The following is a 15,621-nucleotide window of genomic DNA, read 5'->3' on the forward strand; positions in this document are numbered from 1 at the left end:
CAGAAAAACTAGATCTGGAACACAGGAAAAAATCGACTGAAAAAACTGCCAGCAACACCTTTTAGTGAACTTTTAGTCCTCTCTCCTTTTCTGCTACTGGTTAAACAAACCAATCCAAACTGGTTCCTGTTGCTAGGCAGAACAGCAATAGTGCGCCCTCTAGTGGCCAGTAATGAGTCACTCTCTTTTCAGCTCCTGGTAATAGACAGCCTTTTCAACAGCCGCCCCCGAATTCAGGAAGTGAATTCGAACCACTGTAAATGCCTCTATTCCTCTTCAGGAAGAGCAGGGAGACTTATAAGTCTTGTCACGGGTCGGGTCTATGTTCTGCCCTTCACCAACACCTCGGCAGACCGAACACGGTTGTCAGCTCCAGGGAAGACTTGAGTGATCTTTCCCACAGGCCAGAGGGCCCGGGGCAACTGGTTGTCAACAATCATAACAACATTTCCCACTTGCAAGTCCACAGCTTCCGTCCGCCATTTCTGCCGGGCCTGGAGGCCAGGAAGGTAATGTTTGAGGAAATGCTTCCAAAACTGGTCAGCCAGTATTTGGCTATGTCGCCATCTCCGCCGACCTAGGATCTCTGGGCCCTCATAGGCAACCTGGGGCAGGAAGGCATCACGCCGCCCCATGAGGAGACAGTTGGGGGTGATGGGATCAGGGTCCGCAATGTCTGATGAGACATATCCAAGAGGTTTGGAATTTAAGATTCCTTCGATCTCGGTAAGAACAGTGCGCAACACTTCTTCTGTAACCGTCTGGGCCCCGATAGTGACTTGAAGTGCAGCCTTGAGAGAACGAATCTCCCTCTCCCAGCATCCTCCAAAGTGCGGTGATCCTGGAGGGTTGAAAGCAAATCGAATCTGCTGGCTGGCGAGTTGAGTTTGGAGCTCGGGTTGGAGGGATTCGAAAGCCTGCCGCAGCTCTCTTTCTCCTCCTCTGAAGTTTGTGCCTTGGTCGCACAGGAGCTCATGAGGCTTTCCCCGCCGGGCGATGAAGCGTCTCAGAGCCATCAGGAACGCGTCAGTGTCCATACTGCTGAGAAGATCTACATGAACTGCCCGGGTTGTCATGCATTTGAACAGTATCCCCCACCTCTTCTCATTCCTGCGACCAATCTTGATGACATATGGCCCAAAGCAGTCGACGCCGGTCGAGTAGAAGGCAGGCTCAAAGGTGCGCTGTCTAGCTGGGGGAAGGTCAGCCATCTTGGGTGGATCAGGTCTCCCTCTCCACTTTCTACACTCCGTGCACTTCCTTTGGTGTCGACGCACTGCTTCACGCCCTCGCAGTATCCAATACCTCCTCCTAATCTCTGCGAACACTCTCTCCGGCCCTGGATGATGCAGCTTGATATCATAGTCCTGTATGATCAGCCTCGTCAGAGGGTGCTGGGGATCGAGGACAATGGGGTGTATTGCGTCTGCTGTGAGGTCGCTGCAGCGGCGGAGACGGCCTCCCACTCTGATAAGCCCTGTTGCCTCGTCGAGCTCTGGAGCCAGTGACATGAGGCGGCTGGATTTTGCCACTGGTTTGCTCGCAGTTAGCAGAGCAGACTCTTCTGGGAATGAGTCTCTCTGCGCCTGTTTCAAGGCCTCCAGTTCAGCAGCAGCGTAGTCATCGGCGGTCACAGGAGTTGATGGGTTGGCCGCCCCATGCAGCTGGTGGGCAGTGACCTTCAGGTAGTCCCTCAGGGTCTGATGCTGTTGTGGATCTAGCACAGTTGAAACTGTAGTCAACAGCACAGCCATAGCAGATTGCCTCACCTCACTCTCTGGCTCATCCGGAGGGGAACATGGGGGCTTTGGCCAATCCTCTAGCTGCTGCTTCAGGAATGTTGGGCCATGGGTCCACCTGCCACCATCAGCTAGGTCCTGGAGAGGGAGACCTCGAGTGATGTCGTCTGCTGGGTTGTCTCCTGTTGGCACATATCGCCACGTAGCAGATCCTGTCAGCTCTTGGATTTCCGCGACGCGCGTTCCTACAAAAACTTTGTAGCGACATGAATCTGATGACAACCAGGTGAGAACCGTTGATGAGTCGGACCATAGAGTGAGGCTACGGATGGGGAGGGTCAGCTCTGTGGTAATGACCTTGCAGAGCTGCGCGCCAGTGAGGGCTGCACACAACTCCAGACGAGGGATGGACTGCTGTTTCTTGGGGGCCACACGGGACCGTGCAGCAAGGAAGGAAACCTCGACCTTGCCCTGTGGGTTCTCAGTCCTTAGATAGGCCACAGCTCCATACGCCTGCTCTGATGCGTCGCTGAACACATGGATATCTCTCACACTGCAGGGGTGGTCCATATCATCGCTGGAGTAGCACCTGGGCAGGGTTACCTTTGGCAGGTGTTCAAGCTCCGCCTCCCATGAGCGCCAGGAATGCAGCAGGTCGTCCGGGAGCTGCGGGTCGTCCCAATCTCTCTTCTTGTTCCACAAGCACTGAACAAGGACCTTTGCTCTGGTGGTGTAAGGTATTATGTAACCGAGAGGGTCATATTGGCTGGCGAGAACTTTATATATGTTCCTCATCGTGACCACTGAGCAATCCACCATGCGATGCTTGTAGGACAGGGTGTCTGTCTGGCAATGCCAGTGTAGTCCGAGGGCTGACTCCTGGACATCTGGCCGACCATAGCTGAGCCACAGTTCGCAGGTATCTGACCTGGCTTCAGAAGGGAGATGGGTGATGATGGACGGGTCGTTGCTGGCCCACTGCCTCAGCTCAAATCCTCCTTCGGCCAGAAGATGGCACAGTTTGTCCACCAGAGCTCTAGCAGCTTCTCTTGATGTTAAGCTGTGTAGACAGTTGTCTACGTAGAATGACTTCTCTACGATGACTCGCACGTCCTCTTCTGGCTGGCTGTGGTCCCGCACGTGCTTCTGCAGTGCAAAGGTTGCACAGCAGGGACTGCAGGTGGTCCCGAAGGGGAGGACTTGCCACTCATACACACTTGGTGGGTTTTCTGGCCTCAGGTCTCTCCACAGAAACCTCAGCAGTGGTTTGTCTGTCTGGAGCAGCCGTACTTGGTGGAACATTCCGCGGATGTCGCTGCTGAAGGCGAGGGCATGCTCTCGGAAGCGGAGAAGCACAGCAAGCAATGAGGGGCCTAAGGGAGGACCTGGCAGAAGGAGCTCATTCAGGTTGTGTCCTTGATACTGGAAGGAGCAGTTGTACACCACACGGTTCTTCCCATTGTGTTGGACTATATGGTGTGGTATATACCAGGACTCCTCTGTGGTTTCCACCTGATCTGGCTCCATCTTCACAACATAGCCTGCATCTACCAGTTTGTCGATCTCTGCTTGATAGGCAGTGGCTTGCTCTGCGTCTTTTGATAACCTCCTCTCGATGCTCCTAAGCTGCGGCAAAACAGCTTCGGGTGGAGCGTGTAGCTGAGGCATGTTCTTAACTCGCAGGAGGGGTGTGGCGTAGCGCTCGATGCCGTTGACATTCACTCTGATGGTCTGCTCCTGGAGGAGATGAATGGCTTCATGGTCTTGGCGGGATCTTGTAGCCAGCTTCTCACTGCGATAAGGCAGTACATCCATCTGCCACAGTTTCTCCACATGAGTGAAGAGGTCGAGTGGGGACAATGTGGAGGTGAAGAGACATTGTGGTGCATTAAGGCTGAGCTTCATGTCTTGTGCTGGGCCTTGTAGAGTCCATCCCAGGAGCGTCCTCACGGCGGCTGGTCCACCAGGAGGGCCAAACCGAACAGGCTCTATTGGTGTGATGAGGTGAGTGCAGTCAGAGCCGATCAGCAACACCGGATGAACTCTATCCAGAGTCGGTAGAGGCAACCCAGCTAAGTGCCTGTACTTCTTCTGCAGTGTAGCGGTGGGATGGGTGTGCTCTGCCAGTCCCAGCTGTTTAGCAGTGAATGCACTCTGGATCTTAAACTGCTTCTCGGGATCATCAATGGGAGATATGGTGAAGGACACAGCCTCCCCGTGAAGCACCTGCAACTCCTGTCTGACAGTGCGCAGGGCTAGTTCTTCTGGCTTGCCTTTCAGACCCAATTTCTTGGCTGCAGCATGAAGAAGGATGGTTCGCTCTGAGCCATCATCTAGAACAGCGTACGCCTCCAGTGACCGGTTGCCCCTCCTTATGGTAACCTTGCTGATCTTTAGGAGCACCTTACAGTTGTAGGTGGGGCGGTCAACATACAGAACTCTGCTGGCGGTGTTCACAAGACAGTTCTCAGCTGCAGCTGTCTCTGGTGCTTCAACCTCTGCTCTCTCATTCACCTCGTGTAGCACAAGCAGATGTTTCCTGTTGCATATCTTGCAGGGGGCTTTCAGGGTGCACTTGGCTGCCTGGTGGCCACGACCACAACGCCAGCATTTGTTGTTGCTTCTGATCCACACCTCCTTCTGCTCTCTGTTCAGCTGCTTGAAGTTGGTGCAGTTGTTCAGGTAGTGGTTGTTGTTGTCACAATATGGACAGTAAGCTGTTCCCCTCTCCTTCTTGCTGAGGCTGTGGGCTGGAGAGGCTGATGCTGATGGAGGTGTAGGAGTGCTTGGCTCTGCTGCTTTACCTGTGCCGAGGAGGATTGTGGTGGGTTTGCTGGTGGGCTTGGAGTCTCTCCGGTTCTCTTTCTTTCTGGTAGAGGACTCCTCTCTTCTATAGCTGGCACCCTTTCCACTGTCCTCTTGCACCTCAAGCTCGTATTCCAGCCATTCAGCCAAGTCAGTGAGTGTGGGAATAGCTACTCTCATGGGGTGGATGAATCTCTTAAAGCTGGCGGTGAGGTCATGGGGTAGTTTCCCGAGTAGCCTGGATACATGAGATCCACACTGCAGCTCCATGTGACCTCTTGACCCCAGCTGCTCCAGCATGCCTACCAGAGAGCGTACACGAAGAGCAAACAGACGAAAAGCTTTCACATCACCACTACGGACATCTGGACCATCCATCAACTCTGTGATGCGTTGTACAGCTAGCTTGTGTGGCTGCCCATACATCTTGGTGAGGGCCGTCATCGTGTCTGTGTAAGGCTGCCTGGAGTTGCTGTATGAGTCTGCCACAAGCGAGGCTTCTTCACACCTGAGGTGATCTGTGAGGATTTGGAACTTGAATCGCTCGGTGGCGTCTCTCGGGAGGATATTCTCCAGTGCAATCTTCATCTTTGAAAACTCTCTGGGGTCTGGTGACATCAGAGGTGGAATAGATGGCTTAGGCCCTCGGTAAGTATGCTCTTGAGTGAATGACAGGTCTGCGGGTGGATGATATGGGGTGTAACCGTCGTCTGCTCTGTCAGCATAACCATATCGTGGATCATAGGGGTTATAGACTGGCATGGGTGGGGTTCTCTGACCGTACTGATCTGCCCTGGGGTAACTTGCTTGCGAAGGGACAGAAGAGTATGGTGGGTAGTGAAGGTCCACTGGTACCCGCTGTGATACTTTGAGGTGGGAGAGATCCTCTGCTAACATGTCACTAGGCTTGGGTGGGGGGTAGTATGCTTCCCTGGGGTCAGCAGGATATCCTCTATATGGCATATAGGCTGGTGTTGGATGATAACTCTCACGCCCACGGGTGTCTGAGCTTGGTGGTGGGTGTGGATGCAAAGGTGCATGTGATGTAGCTGGCCTGGGTGTGTTCCTGATCTCACTCACCAGATTATTCATCTGTTGGCGGAGGTCGGTATTGGCTTGCTTCATCTCCTTTAATGCTGCCATGAGCTCAGGTACCTGGCTTGCCTGGTGTTTCAGGGCTGCATTCTCTCGGCTAAGCTGCTGCCACCCGGTGGGTGGATCTGGTGCTTGGCTGGGGGGGTGGCTCTGATCACCCCGCATCTCCTTCAACATCTGTTCCCACTCCTCATCCACCACGTTTCGGTCTGGTGCGGGACTTTGGCTGAGAGGCGATGTGGCACCAGAGCGTGCCTCTGCTGCCGACTGGGCAGGCTCATCTTCTCCTGTGTCTTGAGGAACCTGGCTCTGGGCCCCCTTCTGGGATCCTGGTCCAGTTAAATCGTAATCCGACAGGTAACGGGGTACTGCTTTCTGCCTTGGCGGTCGGGAGACCGCTTCCTCTGGCTCTGGGTTAGGCATCTTCCCACAGTAATCCGTCGATCCGGCTCGAAGGACCAGTGAAAAATAGATGTTAGGGTGTAGGGTGGTTGGAGAGCACGAATCGCTGCGGAGAGTCCGGTCAGGACTCTGGTGGGTCTCAATAACCAGGCCGTGGAGTGCAGAAAGAGTTCTTTAATTTCTGATTAGGTTCTTCGCTCTTACAGGGACTTGTTTGCGTGTGTGTGTGTGGTTTCTAGGATGTACACAGAACAAACAGAGTGAAAATCACACTATTATTAACATCTTCATACCGCAAAGGGTTAATAATAATCAATGATAACATAAAAGTTTACCACATTAACACACTGCTTATTATTTAACGTAAAACAATGGCGATCCAAAAGATATGGATTATTAATATAAACTGAAATCTACTTACAGGACAAATGGACGCACACATCCCTCTTAAACAGAAAAACTAGATCTGGAACACAGGAAAAAATCGACTGAAAAAACTGCCAGCAACACCTTTTAGTGAACTTTTAGTCCTCTCTCCTTTTCTGCTACTGGTTAAACAAACCAATCCAAACTGGTTCCTGTTGCTAGGCAGAACAGCAATAGTGCGCCCTCTAGTGGCCAGTAATGAGTCACTCTCTTTTCAGCTCCTGGTAATAGACAGCCTTTTCAACATACTGACTGAACCTTGACCTCCTGTTGATCACTCTTCAAATCTGTTTCCTGTCACAGAAAGAAGATGATCTGTAGGACCCTGCTGGTCATCACTTTGACCTCAATCATCTTTGGTAAGTTTATAAAATCAATTTATTAAGAATGAAAGATAAACACAGATATAAAGATAGATTTTGTTTTGTTTTTTATTCTGTCATGATCTGTTTTAACATTTGAACAATTGAAGTTTGAACATTTGTTTTCTGTCCTTTATCTGATGCAGTCAAAATATGAATCAATCCAGTCAACAGTTCACTGACCAACCTGCATTAAATCCTCAAAATACAAGAAATGACAAAACAGAAATCTCTATAAATGTTTAAAGATTCTCAGGTGTTACAGTTCTCAGCCTCTCTGCTCTTCTTGTTTCTTCTCTAGTTTCCACAATAGTAACATTTGAAGTCAATGTGACACAGAGCTTCTATCAGGCAGAGGAAAACAACAACATCACCCTGGAGTGGAAGTTCACAACCAGAACTGACAAAGCCTTGGAATACCTTTTAATCTGCTGTTACCTTGTAACTGACTATAAAGTTATATTTGAGGTATTTGATGGTGCTGAAGTCCCAGAGTCCCAGGATGAACAGTTTTTAGGTCGAGTCCAAAATGACAAAGACTGCCTCAATGAAGGAAGAATCAGAATTCAAATATCCAGACTCAGGACCAGTGACTCAGGCAGATACAGGTGTGAAGTGAAAACAGATTATGGTAACGACGGTGACACCTGTCAACTCAATGTCACAGGTAAATATGAATGAATAAATAGATGTCAATAGAATCCTCTTGTTTAGAATATGGTCACCACTGTTGTCTTTATTCTTTACAGCTGCTGATCAGCTCCAAACTCATACACCAACTTTGAGTCCTGATTCAGAGAATTCAGAGAGTTGGAGAAGGATCGGTCTCTACCTGGGAGCAGCAGCAGTGTTACTGGTCGTCTTCAGTGTTATGGTTTTACCTATTTTCAGAATGCTTTTCAGGCCAGGTTTCAGCAGCTCACACCTGAAGGTCAAAGGACACTCCTCTGAGGACCTGAGAACATTTTAGCCAGAAGAAGACAGATGGTTTGAAAAAGGAGTCATGGTCTACATCTATGTCAAATTAGAAAACCTCTCTCTGAACAAAGGAGCTGGACTGAGATATAACCTACCATCAAACTACTAAAAAGCTGGAACATCTGTCCTTAAAAAGTTTCATCCCAGAGTTGTTAGAGCACCATTCACTGGAGAAAGAGGACTGAACCAAAACTGTTTCCTTCAACTAGAGGTGTTGTTAACAGACACTTTTTCTTTAAGAATCATATACATACTAGGGGTTGTACAGACTAGTCGACTTCAGAGAAGCATCCTAGAAGACACGTGAGGAGTCCAGTGGGTCCCATACTACCGTGACATGTCAGTCCTGAAATACAACTAAAGTACTACTGCAATGTATCTGAAAAGACATCCAATAACACTAGCAGAGGAACGGTCCAAATCCTCCCGACAACAACTAACCACGTCCTCTGTCGTACAATAACAGAGAGGAGGAGGCTGCACACAAACTATTTGATGGTGAGTTTCAGATTCTGGTGTGATCCAACGCAAGTTCCTCTATCTGACTAGTTGGTGTTATAGTGGAGCAGTGACACTGATAACGTCCTCCGTCACTGTCTGACAATTTGTGTTTCCTAGTTGGTGTGAGTCCTTATCTTCACGTTTATGTTCTGTAGCCAATGGGATATTGACACATATCCCCCTGCCTCGGTCCACCTTTCTAGTACAAGAATCTGAGTTCACTGTTTGTCCCTTAGAATTTGAGGTGGACTCATGCACTTATGTTGTGATGACGAAGCTTCTGTTCCCCTCGATCGAGCCTACTCCTCGATCGAGCCTAAATAAACTCCTTCAGCCTAAGACATACAAGACTCTGGTGCTTCTTCTTCTTCATCGGTATCACCATAAATTCCTCCCTAACACATAGTACCATCTTCAGTAACTCAAAGCTGCCTGTGGGAGAGAAACGTTCATCACTGTGTTTAAAATCATTTCATCCAGTTTCCGTATCAAAAACAGTCAAAAATAGAGTAATCTATTTATTTGTTGTGTTATTCAGTGCAGTGAGGAATGTACAGACTTGTAAACTAGGGAAACAAAACAACCCGTTCCCAAACATGGTTCCACAAAAGAGAGCTTTTTATATATTTATCACCATGCATTATACATTTGTTTATACACAAATACCTGTAAATGATTTTTGTGATTATATGTATATGTCACTGTATATATGTATGGTCTGTGGAATACATATTTGTTTTCTCAGTACTGTTTTTTGTATCTGTCTATATCTGTTGGTGCAAGTCAGTGAAACCTATTTGGTGTTTAACTTTAATTGACAATAAAAGAAAAGTCTAAGTCTGATGAATATGCAGCAGCTACACGTGAGAAGAATAAAGTTCAGGAATTTAAATGAGTTAAATCTGAGAATTAACATCCTTGATTTAACGTTGCCTGATTACGTTACCATCATTCTCCAGGTCACAGTCTGAGGACATGAAAGACAATTCTCCAAAGTTATTCTAAGTCTGCCACTTTTCAAAAGTGACCAACTGCTGTTTGACCACATGGTGGCGCCAGAGACACACAGACAGACTTCCAGCAGACAGACTTTTGACAACTAGTGTATGCCGACTGTCAGAGAGTTGGGGAACTCCCAATAGCAGTGTTACTGGTCGTCTTCTGTGTTATAGCTTTACTTATTTTCAGAAAGAATGAAGGAAGATAAAACCTCAGGAATCTGTCTAGAGACCCCTCCTCCATCAGAGTGAGCATCAAACCTGAGACCTGAGTTATATCAAGACGCTAATTCTTTTTTAAATTTAAATACCAAGTCAAACATTTGCATTATTTCGACAACTAAATAGTACAACATCCACAATATCTTCATTTTGATCATTACAAGCATCCACCAGGGATGATCTAGGCTTTATGGGAGAATGGCAAAGAGAAATTTAATGTCACTCAGAGATCGCTCAAAGTCATTTGGGATACTGTAAGTTCAACTGGTAGAAGGTTCTCTGGTTCTCTGATGAGATATGAGTTATTCAGGTCATCAGACTAGAGGTTGTTTGGCTGTCACGTCCCTGTGAACCCCCACTGGTCTTGTAGTGGAAAGTTCAAGTGTCTTCAGCTGGTGCTTGGGCTTAATAAGTCCTAACGGTCACACCTGAGAAGACGTGGATAAAAGGCGTAGCTGGAGAGGCTTAAAGAGAGGACACTACTTTCTTTAGCTCCAGAAGCATGGCTGAAGTTTAACACAGTGGCAGCAAGAGGCACCACAGACTTAGACAAATACAAAACCACAGGCTTCTGCAGGTGCTTGTTGTTTCCTGGACATGATTTCTGTCTCAATAACTTTGTTATGGTTACTGGAAAGAGCTTGCAACAATAAACCGGTATAAAATTAAAATGAATTAATGAGGTTAAAAAATGAATGTCCTCAACACTCAACATTACATATATAAATTGCAATGCACATTGCAAACATGATTTTTTTTATATATATATATAAACAATAGCATTATATAAAATTTGAAAAACGTCTGATCAACCATTTCTCTCTGTGTACCTTAATTATGTAATATAACCACCATAAAAGACACCTGAATATCTTTCAAAAAAACTTCCTGGAGCAAGTGATCTACCACTGAGCTACATCCCCTCTGCAACCGCCTCAGACTGCAGAGGACAGAGGACAGAGGACATGGATATTATCTATCTTTCACACTTTCAGTTCCCCTCACTGACATTGCACATAAGATTGAATGACCTATCTCATAATTATTACTTTTGCTATCTCTAGTATTAAACATCATTTTAAAAGCTTTAAAAAGTAAAGTAAAAAACAAGTTTCTATGTTTGCAGTGAATCAACATGCTTCAATTGCTTGTAAGACATCTCACCTGTCTGACAAAATTTACTTGACATTTATTTTCATTCTGGGGTGATTTATATACCCAGAGTACCATCTTAACAGATAAAGCAGACTGTGGGAACAACTGCATGTGCCAACTTGCACATTATGTTTATGCATTTGTGGTTTGTGGTATAGTAGCTTCCTTCCAAGCCGTGAAGGGGCGGGCTTTGCATTTGTCAGTGGGGTGGCTTAGTGGAGTTTAAGTCAGTGCCACTGCTCTGAAAACAGACAGAGATCATCAGACATCATGTTCCTTCTTCCCCTGTAGTGACAGTAAAAGGTAAGGTGCTTGTAAATATAGAAATATACTGTTGTTGTAGTTACTTTATATTTTTGCTATAAAACTAAGTAGATTTGGCTGAAGTTGATGTTTTAAACTTTTGTACCACACTATATAGATAATCCACTGTACCAGCAGTTAATCCACAGACAGTTGGTTTGTTTAGTTATATTTCTGCTCTATATTTATGATTAGACAATTATGTTTTGATGTTGTTTCAGCTCTTTGATTTATTAATGTATAAACGTGTTCCGATGTGATATTAATACAAATCTAGAAGATGGGAGACAAGTGTCACGGGGCAGAAGTGTGGTTTTTAACATGATTGAATTGTTTTGACTTTGTTTTATTGAATTTTAACATTGCATGCTTTTACTGGTGTTGTGTTTTAATTGTTTTATTTATGTTAACTGCATGCGTGTGATTTTAACTTCTGCCCATGAACACATCACCACACCTGGGAGGCTCCGCCCTCTCCCCGTATCACTGAACCAATCGGCAGCGGGGGAGAGTGGCGGAGGGACATAAAGAGAGCACGACCCGGAAAAGATAGGAGGCAAGATGGGAAAGAGACGCTAGAGAAATAGTAACATGTAGGAACAAAAGGGAACCACGGATGGACGGATGGACGGATGGAGTGAGGAATGATCAAGGACAGGACAGAGTCATCATGTGAGGAGAACGCCGGAGGGACGTTGTGGCGGCGTGAGGGGAGGAGAACGAAGAGGAGGCCTTGAACGAGCAGAGAACGGCCGAAGGTAGCGGGTGTCCCAGCAGCGGGTGTGCTGGCCGCACGGACGAAGAGACCGCGGAGCGTTACTACACGAAGTACTCGCAGCGGCAGGGCAGTGCGCCCTGCCTGGCGGGTAAGTTTCTCCCTATGGGCCGTCAGTAACGCTCTTGTGTGTGGTTGTGTGGCGGCACCGGAACCCGTGCGTTGTGTGGGCACCCGTACTGGCCGTGTCTTTTTATCTTCCAGGTGTCAGCCGGGCAGGCCGCTGTCCAGAGAGAAGAAGAGGCGCCTGCGGCACCTGGAGCGGTGGATGGCCTCCGTCATCTTCCCCTCTGAGCCGCCTCGTCCCCGGTCTGGCAACCATGATGGACTCTTTTTAATTTTATTTTAGTAACGAACAGTTTTTAATGTTTATTTGCATCTTTTTAACTTTTGGTTTTAAAACCTTTTAAGGTTTTACTGTTTTAAGTTCTTTTAATAAACCTTTTTGTTTTTAGTACACCGGCTCCCGTTGGTTTGCCGTCCTCTCTCTCCTCTGGTCGCTGTCAGCGTGCTCTCCCCCGATAAAATCACCAGTACCTGTGCATCCCCCCCCTTTCCCTTCAGTAGTAATAATCTCTTCTTTCATCACATCATCTCCACTTCTCATCTTCCCCTCTTTTCCCCCCTCGTTACACAAGAACAACATGAACTTTTTTTCTCCACATTTTCTTTTTTACTTTGTTGAACAATTCATTATACATGATATGTGATATGATGTGTATTTATGAGCTTGTATGATGAAATTTACTTGACATTTAGTTTCATTTTGGGGCGTCTCTGGACTCTGAACTCAAACTGTCTCCATGCTGTTTTTCTAACTATAGTACCATCTTTACACCCTAAAAGCTGCCTGTGGGAGAGAAACAGTTCATCACTGTGTTTAAAATCAGTTTGTCCAGTTTCAGTACATTTTGTTTCTCTAAAGCCGAACCATGTGGTACATGAGAAGGGAAACAAAACTAAGCACTGAGGTCCAATCACAGCACAGCAGAAAACAGGAAGATCAATAAACCAAACAACCTCAAGCAAAGATAAAAGCAGCAGTGCAGTTGGTGTAAAGTCAGAATTAATAAATAAACAATACGTGTTGTTTATTTATTAAAAGGACAGTAAACCTAGCCGGTTGGCTAGGTTGGTCTGTCGGGTGCTGGTGTTTTTTGTCCTATGTTGCATTGTTTTTTTTATTTTATTTTTTTCCTGATTCTTTTGCACATTCTTATCTTTCTGGTTATTCATCACAGCCAACTTGTACTATAAACACAGAACAACATATAACATGACAGGAACATTAAAAATAGTTACTTGGAATGTAAAGGGAGCTAACTTAGCCACGAAAAGAAAAAAACTTATGATATATCTTAAACAAAAGAGGGCGGATATTGCCCTTCTACAAGAGACACATTTAGATGCAACAGAATCGAAGAAGCTACAGAGGGGCTGGGTTGGTCAGATCTTTTACATTGCATTCTCATCCAGTAGGCGAGGGGTTATTATTTTGATTCGCAAAACTGTGACTACTAAAGTGTATGACCAGAAATCGGATACAGAGGGAAGATGGGTTGCGATTGATGTGGACCTAATGGGCAGGAGATGTTCCTTAGTAAATATATACGCCCCTAACACAGATTCTCCAGATTTTTCTATAACCTACATGCAGTAATACAGAGTATGGGAAATAGTGATGTTATAATTGGAGGTGATTTCAATCAAGTAAGGCATAATACATTAGATAGATCAGGTAATGCGGGGAGATCTAGAAATATTCAGAAATCTCAGATAGCTATCGACACTATTTCAGAGGATATTGGTCTGGTGGATGTATGGAGGCTCATGCATCCTCAGGAGAGGGAATACACTTTTTTTTCTAATCCCCATGCATCATATTCTAGGATCGATTATTTTTTGATATCAAAGCAACTTGTATCAATGGTGGAGCAGACTTCTATTGGCAATATTGCTATTACTGATCATGGTCCTGTTGATATGACCCTGAGATTTAAGAGTGAGAGTAAGGGGCGTTCTACCCGCTGGAGATTGAATACCTCTCAGCTCCAAAATGAAAACTCATTTCAGTTACGACAACAAATATTAGATTATTGGGAAATTAATGAGGGCACAGTGGATGATTCAGGAGTGGTATGGGATGCTTTTAAGGCATACTTAAGGGGCAGGTTAATACAACATTTATCAATCCGAAAAAAACAGGCATTTGATCAACTTTCCAAATTGGAAACAGAAATAAAAAACCTGGAGAGGGAATATGCAGATAGAGGAGACCAGGACATATTGACTAATTTGAACAAGGCAAAATTTGAATTAAATACTATTATGCAGAGAAAAGCAGAATTTTCATTGTGTAGGTGTAGGCAAAAATATTATGAACAGGGTGAAAGAGCAGGGAAATTACTGACTCAAAGGGTGAAACAACGACAAGCTCAAACTCTGATCTCAGCGATTCAGAATGAGAAAGGGGAGATTTTAACAGATCCCATAGAAATAAATAACGCTTTCCAATTATTTTATCAAAAATTATACACAATGCAAGATTCTTGGGATAAGGGTGAATTTCAAAATTTCCTGTCTGGGACTACTCTATCGGCACTAACTGAAGTGGCCAGAGAAAGGCTGGGGGCATGCATCACACTGGGAGAGGTGCAACGAGCGATTAAATGTTGGAGTGCTGGAAAGTCTCCTGGGGAGGACGGATTTCCCACAGATTTTTATAAATCATTTTCTGACCTGTTGGCCCCGAGACTTCTTACTGTCTTTCAGGATGCGTTCCAGAGGGGAAGCCTACCGGAGAGTATGCAGAATGCAATAATAACATTGATACATAAGAAGGGCAAAGACCCACAGCACTGCGGGAACTATAGACCAATATCCTTGATTAATGTGGACGCCAAGATTTTGGCTAAGATATTGGCATTAAGACTAGAAGTGTGCCTCCCCACTTTGATCCACCCTGATCAGGTGGGATTTGTTAAGGGGCGGTCCTCAGCAGATAATTTACGCAGATTGCTACATCTGGTGTGGCAAACGAGGAACAGGGTAGAATCGGTGGTGGCTTTCTCTCTGGATGCAGAGAAAGCTTTCGATAGAGTGGAATGGGCGTATTTATTTGCAATTCTTGAGAGGTTTGATGTGGGTAATGTATATATTCAATGGGTGAAATTGTTGTATGGAAGTCCAAAGGCAGCTGTCCTTTCAAATGGGAATGTTTCTGATCCTTTTAGACTATCACGGGGGACCCGACAGGGTTGCCCCCTTTCTCCTTTGATTTTTGCCCTGGCTTTAGAACCCTTAGCCTCTGCAATTAGGAACCATGTTGATATTAAAGGCATAGTTTCTGGGCAAGAAGAACATAAGCTTTTATTATATGCGGATGATATCCTATTACTGTTAAGTAACCCAGAAATTGCAGTGCCTCATATTTTATTCTTGATTGGTTCTTTTTCCCGTATATCAGGTTATAAGATCAACTGGTCGAAATCTGAAGCGATGCCTCTGTCTAAAATATGCCCTCCCAGTATTCGCAATAGTTGGCAATTTAAATGGCTCCCATCTGGATTGGTCTACTTAGGGATCATGATTACCCCAGGGTTAAAAGATATAATGAATCTAAACTTTTTCATTTAAGTCCAAGGAATGGACATGTAAAGTAACATGGTTTTTGTGATGAACTTAACTGTCAAGAATGTGCATCTTAGTATTTATTATTTTACATTATTTGCTCATTTCATAATTATTATTGTATGATTTTTTTTTTTTTTTTTCATTCTGTGTATTTTGTTTGTTATTGTCAGGTTTGTTATACTTTTCTTAAAATGTTAGTGGTACTTAAACTCGCTTGTAATATTAAG

General features: G+C 45.5%; 1 protein-coding gene across 1 annotated transcript; it reads right to left on the bottom strand.

Moving 5' to 3' along the window:
* Positions 1–320: 320 nt before the first annotated feature.
* Positions 321–6,706, bottom strand: LOC311503705 (uncharacterized protein; the record flags this gene model as incomplete). The annotated part of the gene is made up of 2 exons (XM_084566574.1): positions 6,463–6,706; positions 321–6,276 (listed from the first exon to the last, which is right to left on the bottom strand). Exon 2 carries the CDS (start codon positions 6,060–6,062, stop codon positions 321–323), a length of 5,742 nt encoding a protein of 1,913 aa, XP_084422700.1. The 5' UTR covers positions 6,063–6,276; positions 6,463–6,706.
* Between the last annotated feature and the right edge of the window lie 8,915 nt (positions 6,707–15,621).

Source organism: Chelon labrosus (genome assembly GCF_963514085.1).
Source record: "Chelon labrosus genome assembly, chromosome: 18".
Lineage (NCBI taxonomy): Eukaryota > Metazoa > Chordata > Actinopteri > Mugiliformes > Mugilidae > Chelon > Chelon labrosus.